Genomic DNA, 8,375 nt, shown 5'->3' with positions numbered 1-8,375 from the left:
CAGACAAGCAGAGACAGAGACGTAACAGTATCATGTATGATAGACGTTTATGTTATGGTCAAAATAAATGGTTGCAAGCTATATATATATATATCCAAACAAAAATTCAACATTATAATTTCCCCATTAAAATATTGTGTAACTGCACTATCAGAATCTAGGCTGCATGTTAGGGAAAATACCAACGTACATATCTGATGTTATTTTGTTAGTGGGGTATTTAAGTCGTTTTCAATCACCAATAAACTAACATAAAGGCTAAGATAACTTAGGTATTTGAATAATGTTAGAAAGAAAACATTTGACCTCTACGTCACAGATTCTCCCTTTTTTCTTACCTTTGCTGAAATTGAAAAGAAATCTGTAACATATGATATATACGTTTTTTGTTATTGGAAATTTGTAATTTCATTATATTTTGAGTGCAACCAAACATTCAATTACATCATGATAAACTTATGTCCTTGTTAGTGTTATTTAGTTAAATACTTAGCAATTCGATGTAGACTGAAAAAAAAAATTCCCATTATCAATATCACTTGTAACTAACTTTCTTGATGAAAGAGTTAGCACAAAGGATCATTTTCCAACCCCAACTTGGATATCAAGATACCAACCTGAAAACCAATCTTATAAGTTTGAATTTGATAACCTTTTTAAACAAAAAATGGAAATATATGAGCATTTATTATCTTCTATAGAACAGAATCAATTATACGTTACAGTTTAAAAATCGAAAGCTGGCGAAGCATTATAAACCAACAGGCCTAAAATTTGTGTTAAAAAACACGACAACTGAAGAAGTTTCCCCCTCCCCACCTTTTCTCTTAATTTGTTTATTTCGGATACAAAATCACAGGTTTGTAAAATGAATATTTTACTTTTAGCTATATCTCTTATCTCCCACAATTCACTGCCCAAGAGGCCTTTCGTCAATACCACAACTCGTCAGTGGGGCCTGAGGGTGATAGACAACAGATTCTTTGAAACTCTACTCATTATATACAGAATAACTCTTTTAAAAGTTCATACGCTATCGATTTTATATACGAAATGAATAAATTAAAATAAATGTGTGAAAAATATAAATAAATCTACAGTTTACATTATTTTGACCACAAAGTTTATGGATATTGGAGAACTGCCAATATTATTTTATAATTTCTCATAACATTTCACAGTTACCAGAAAAATGAAAACTAAATATTTTGAGACTTGATTTTCAAAGTTGAAAGGGACCCCAAACGCGTTATTCTTCACTTATTTCGTCTTGAGATGTAAACAAACTTGAATTTGCTACTTACGTTATTGTAAAACGCAAAACAATCATATAAATTTCAATGTTGTTACAGTAGTTATTGCCTTCAGAATCAAAACCTAAATAAATATACGAATTTATTTTCATATATATGTGAGTAATACATCTGCTGTTGAATAAGTATAGATCCATTATAATGCTGTAATTCCATAAATATTTAAATATGTAAAAAGTCCTGAATAATTTAAGTTCATTACCAGTATTTGAATTATTATGGATAAGCGAACAATATAATTTAACAATTCCCCATCGTAAAAAGGTGGATTTGTTTCACACATTAGCCAGCATACTCTTCATAGCGTATTTTATCACCGTAAATTTATCAAAAAAGAAAATGAAATGGATATATACATATATTAAATTATGTTTCTTTAGTATTGATTGTATTTTATCAAATAAATCTGTGCTTCACACATAGATATACACTTTACTTTGGATCTTAATGATACAACTGTTTATTATTTGCACATACTTGTTGTAAAGTTTGCAGCCACAAAAACCGAGGATTCTTTATTCTTGAACACAGAATAAAGTCGAATTTCATATGTACCACCAGGGGTAAGACCTCGTATCTTGTATGACGTAGATTTCTTGTCAACCTGAATATTTCGTATCGCAATACTATCTTGTTCGGATGCTGAGATAATTGAGAGCTGATAACCAGTATATTTTCCTCTTGCTGGTGGATTCCAGAATATATCCACTATTTTGCTTGAAAGTGGTTTAATTAATAAATTGGTGGGAGGATCAGGCTCTGAAAAAAAGCAAAATGCATTTCATGTTATACAGTCGATATCATAGCTCTTCAAATTATTCTATATTCTAGTATTTTATATTATATAAATAAATAAACCAAAAAAAATATAATAAAACATCCACGAAAAGAAAACTACAGGAAAGGTGAAGGAATTAACTCGAAATGTGGATAAACGAAAATTCATCAAGAGTGGACTTCCCTCTACTACCTGAATAGTCTCCCGGTGGGATAGCGGTAAGTACACGGACGTGCAACGCTAAAATCCGGGGTTCGATTCCTCACGGTGGATACAGCATGTAGCCCAATGTACAATGTGGCTTTGCTATAAAAACCCTCTCATCATTGACGTTTCCATTTGTTCGCAACGAAATATAAGGATACATTCATATTTATCATATATAAAAAATAAAATAAAGGTTGGTTAGGTTTTTATTTCTTACTTCTCAAACATATCTTTAATACAACTTTCGTTTAGAGATTGATAGTGACAGTGAAGTTGGATGATTCTACATAGTAATTAGTACTTGGTGTTTGACAGTCTGGGACACATATAATAATTTAGTCCGTTATATCGTTGAAAACAGTTTGATAATTAAATTAATTAGTGATACCAATTTATTTTGATGCCCTCAATAAAACAAACTTGGCACAAACTATAATCATCAAATATAAATGGAAGAAGACAGAAAAGTTTCCTGATATTCTTTCCAGTTTATCATGCCAATTCCACCAAAATAAACGCCCCAAAAAACATTCAACTTATAGCTACCTATCTCAGAAAATCTACATTTGATCTAGTTGGACAACGATGTCAACAAACTCATTATACAATAACCTGATAACAACACTTGAAATCAGAATCGAAATATTTCACCAGAAAAAACTAAATAAAATACAAGCTAAGAAAACATCATGCAGGCGGTGTCTGGAGTCTTTCCAAAAGTTTGTTCTAGATGTTCTAGAGACGTTTGTACTCCTAACGTTTTTGAAGCAATACAAGTGGATCTTAAAATGGTTATGTGATAGAGAAACACTTATACTTAATGAATAAATGACGAAATAAGGGATGAAAGCATCATGCTGGTGTCACGATTAAAGAAATAATATCATCTGCTACAAGTGGTAGCTCCTTAGTCTAAAGAGTAAGGGAAAATTGAATTTAAAATCTTCATATGTAACTAATTTCACTGTAGAAAACAATGCAGGTTAATAAAAATGTAAATATAGTATCATGCAACGTGATATTGATCGCTGGGCAGCATTGCCTTAACGAGACACATATGTAATATTCTGGGTAAATCCAGCTGGAAACTAAAGAATGAATTGTATAGTAAATGTATACTGAATAATCCAGAATAACAAACAATTCAATATTATTACATATGATACTGTTTGTTTGTTTGCAATTAAGCACATAGCTACACAATGGGTTCTCTGTGCTCTGCCCACCACGGTATCGAAACCCAGTTTCTACCGTTGTAAGTCCGCAGACATACCGCTGTGCCACTGGGGGGCCCTTTGATACTGTGATGTTCCTGCATGTTGTCTACAATTCAATGCTAAATGTTTTCCTTTCCACAGTAAAACTAAGTCAATTTTACTTATAAATTATGGAAAATAAAATATAGTAAATGTAAATAGAGTTAAGAAATATACAAGAAAGAAACTGAAAAATGAATAGATAATCTTTATCTGGCTTTTCAGTTCAAAACAAGTACACATGGTAATGAGCAGAAAATAGTTAAAGGCATTCACTGCTATATGAATGATTGATTGTCAGTCTCTACTCAATAAACAGAAATGTTCTTCCGTTTCTAACTTATTAACTAACGTATTTTGTAGAATTACAAATATAGTTATTATTAACACAAAAACAATGACCTTAAAAAATTATCACTACTGAACATTAGAATTGTATTATATTTTAAAGTAATAACTCATAATTTGAAAATATCCATTAACTTAAATTCTTAATTATATTATATTCAGTTTCAACTCGATAAATTAGACACATTCGAAATCGCTCCCACCTCCTCCCACGGTAGGTCAGTGGTAAGTCTGACGGCTTATAACGTTAAAATCGAGTTTCGATACCCACGGTGGGCAGATTACAGCCTATTGTATACTTTTGTGCTTAACAATGAATATAAACTTTCTCTCATATCTAATCAGATATGTAGCAAGGGATAAAAAGAGTATTATCATTTATTGGAAGCGAGAAATAATATTTACTCTCAAGGCTAAACAAAGCACATATTATGTTTTTAATATTGACATAACGTGTGATATTATGTTTCCAATTTTGTACTGATAATGCGATGTTACGTTTTTCATTTCACGGAAAATGATGTGAACAAGATTACTTGCAGAATTTTCCTGGTAACCCACAGACCCAACAGATAAAGCAAAGTCTTAGTCATTGCTCACGATAAGACAGTTTTGGTCATTGCTTAAACTTATTAGATTTTCTCACAGGTTATCAGTCCATGTAACCACATTTCTGGTTCATCCAACAAAATGCGTCTTGCACTTGTTTTTAGATTTGCGTACATATTTATACTCGTTCATGCCAAAAGAAAGTTTGAGGTTATTCAGTGTTCCAACTAAATTTAACAGTCGGGTAAGTGAACTCTGAAATAAAAACATGTAAGCTAACATAATAACAAACTCTATATCACGACAACCAGAGGTCGAACTGAAGTTTCGAACAACTCTAAACTTTCCTCTTTACTCTGGTAATGGGTTGGCAATACAGTTGGTGAACAATTTTCTTCATACAGTTGTCTTAATATTTTTTCCCATTTTTTACTATTGAAATTACTAATATTCTTATCTAGTTTAGTGATAAAGTTCTTTTAAAGTATATAACCATTATGGCAAGTTTCTCTAGCAACATAAGTTTGGGAACTTTATCTTATACTTAATTTGTCATATGTGTAATTCCCTTAAATACAAATACTCATCTTCCTTATGTAAGGCTTAGCACTAAGCTTGTGAGGTTTTAACAATAAAAATCCCCGGTTTGCTTTCAGCGGGGGGCACAGTACAGATAGCAAATTGTGTAGCTTTGTCTTTAACAATAAAAGCAAGAAACAGAGCTCCTCATGTGAGTTTGATCTTTTAAGTTATGTATTTTGTTTCATTTCTCGACTGTCGAACGTTTATTGATTTTTGTTACTATATTTTCGGCTGCTTTGTTCTCACTTTTTTATTCATTAGTTAGGTTAGGGGGGTGTTTTATATAGCTATTAATTTCGAGTCCAGTTCACACATACCAATAATTAAATATATCACAGGTAATGATTAGAATAATGTCTGAAAATGACTATCAGTATTTTAATCGCAACCTATTATCTACTTGCGAGCAAAATATAAATATTATTGATAAGTTTCCATAAGAGTGTGGCAACTAAAGATGGAATACTGAATAAGGAATTTTCAAGTTCTCAGAACTGACAACACAACAGAGTAATGGTATAGTGCTAGTCAGATTATGGCCGTTTCAATAAATATACAGATACACTACTAGAAATAATTATGCTAACAGTGAATAAAAGAGGTATAAAATATTATGGGCTTGTTCTCTTGCATTATATGAAAATGAACTACACCAGATTACAGTCACTTGTTAGAAGCTTACATTGTGATTAGCAGTCATGCATGCAATTAATCTTACATTATCACATCAGCATAAAGCCTATAAAAGTATAGGTATACTATTTCCAGCAGTAGTGTGGTAAATGAATTCATGGCACACAGGAAAGATATGCTATATCACAAACAAGTAGAAATCGAAGTTTAAGCTGATGAAGACTACTCTATGTAACAGATCAAAACAAAATATCATATTAAATTAGCGGTTGTATGGAAATTCTGGAGAGCGTATGTGCAACTGTTGATAATAGAAGTGGCCGAAATGAAAGATCAGACTTTTGAAAAGTGATGTTAAGTAACTCAGGGTATGTTCTTTATGTAATACAATGACAATGGCCTAGCTATAAGTAATGGAGCGAATTCTATTTCCTGAACAGCAATATACTCATAACACAAAGTGGCCTCAGTGATGTGTAACTGTTCGAACAATACTACTCAGGGGAGATAGCCAAAGCTGAAATGGGCACCAGACTTCAAATAATGAGATCACCAAAATAGAAGGGCGTTTCTTAGAAATGAATTCAAATGCAAATTGTTTGCATCAACGAATAATAATTTGTTCGATGGTAGAGAGCAGAACGATATCATGGTCGCTGTACAACATATACAGTGAACAATACAGGTGTGGATTGCTTCTCATCTATTGGTGTATAAGGTCTACACAAAACTGATGGCACCATAACTGCTGAAATGTACATCTAATTCTCTTAGAAACAAAGCCTGTTGGAAAGAGATTCATCTTCCAGCAAGACAGTTATCCCAAGCAAACAGAAAATCTTATGAAACAATATCTGGAGGTAAAAGAGCCCATGGAACATTCGCAGCATGGCCTGGCTTATAGAAAGTCCTGATAGTAATATTATTATGGCTGTATGGGCTAATGTGGAAACTGAGAAGGTCAATCGACAGCCAAAAAACGTGGCTGACTATTAAGAAGTAATACTGGACATTTAGAACAATGTTTCACAACCATACATTAATAAACGTATGGTAGCATAAAAATAAGGTATATTACTATGTATAAGGCAGATACAAAACACTAGTGCATTAAGCAGATTAAAATATTTTCTTTGTATTTTCTGAAACAGTTTACGATATTAATGACAAAAACTGACCATCTAGTTGCAATTACTTATTCATTGTGTGTGATTTCTGTATGTATCACCTCTGCATTTCCATAATTACTTCTAATATTATATAAATATATATATATATATATATTTGTGTGTATTGTTTTTAAGTTAAACTACTTTCATCATAGTGAATCATATGAGTGTAATGGGCCCCACTTTTTTCCCTTTCAAATTCTTTCATGCGTGATATCTATAAGTATTTGGTGTACAGACACACACGAACATAGCTGACAGGGTAGCATCACAATATCAAATATGCATTACTTCTAAATTAAATACAGTTTAATATACGTTTTATAGCGTGTCAAAAGTGTTGCAGTTCAAAAGTTTACTTTCTCCTGACCAAAAGGACACAAAAATCATCACTACCCTAAAACAGGAGAAGTACGGTAACAACTGTAGTGTAGACTGTTAACATATGCATTTGGTCAAATCAATAAAATATGTAATTTTTCATTACCTTATTATTTAAGATTAAACCACTGGATCTCTATGTACATACATCACCTCAGTTAAAAAAAGTTATATATTTTACAAATACTAATTCAAAAATCACACAGTCATTAAATGATAATAAGCTAAAAATTAACAAAAAGCTTCAAAAACGAAAAATATATATCAAACATTTTTGAGTAAAACTTTATCTAAAATATAATGTACCTGTTGCTATAGTGGATGACCAATACAACCGGTTGATCAAAGAAGCATTGGTATAATACAAGTAAAATATATATTCTGTCCCAGATAATGCATTAGCGATTACAATTCCATTAGCAGCCTCTTTGGCACTAAATGTGATGTTTGGAGCAGGATAACCTCGATGTGGCAAATAATCTAACCGGAACAATCCATCTTCAAGTTCACCAACATTCAGAGGGAAAGTCAATTCAATCTCCACTGTTACACATGGCTGAAATGATATTATAAATAAACTTAGATTGAAATGATGATAATTAAAAACACAAAAATAATTCTTAATGAGTATAAGAAAGTGTGCAAATTACTCTCTATTATTGAGCATTACTTACAATATCTATTTTTACGTTTTCTTTATATATTGGACAATATAAATTAGGGATCTAGATTCATGTTAGCATGTTTAACTTTCGATTTTTTAAGTCATAAACACTCATTCAAATTAAAGAATAGTTTCAGAAAACACGTAGTTCTATGTAGCATAGTGGCTCATAAACTGTGTTCTGCGGAGCCCCACAGTTCTGCTAAGAGTTTCAAAGGGTTCCGCGGAGTAAAATCAACAATGACGGATAGATTGTTTATATAAAATTGTTCAATATTATTAAGGCATTGCAATTAACGTTTCCACTCCCATTAAAATAAACGGTGCCCGTTTTAACGGACACCGGTCCTTCTCTGTGAAGGGAAATAAACCCATCTATTGCACTGAAGTGTCACTCTTTCTTTATAATCTTGCGTGAATCATACTTTTTATGGATGTGCTATGTAGAATAAGTATAAAATAGAATAACATAATATATATATATATATATATATT

The 8,375-nt window shown here is 31.8% G+C and overlaps 1 protein-coding gene across 1 annotated transcript in view; it reads right to left on the bottom strand.

Moving 5' to 3' along the window:
- Positions 1-8,375, bottom strand: part of LOC106457894 (tyrosine-protein phosphatase 10D-like) — a gene marked incomplete at its 5' end in the record, with an annotated part of 116,982 nt that overhangs the window by 59,854 nt on the left and 48,753 nt on the right. Inside the window, 2 exons of the mRNA XM_022383962.1 lie at positions 1,791-2,072; positions 7,523-7,772. Of these exons, the coding sequence (XP_022239670.1) occupies positions 1,791-2,072; positions 7,523-7,772 (532 nt within the window). The remainder of the gene's footprint in view (positions 1-1,790; positions 2,073-7,522; positions 7,773-8,375) is intronic.

Source organism: Limulus polyphemus, unplaced genomic scaffold (genome assembly GCF_000517525.1).
Source record: "Limulus polyphemus unplaced genomic scaffold, Limulus_polyphemus-2.1.2 Scaffold388, whole genome shotgun sequence".
Classification (NCBI taxonomy): Eukaryota; Metazoa; Arthropoda; class Merostomata; order Xiphosura; family Limulidae; genus Limulus; species Limulus polyphemus.
The sequence above is the reverse complement of the archived record's forward strand: the minus strand, read 5'-3'. Positions and strand labels throughout refer to the sequence as shown.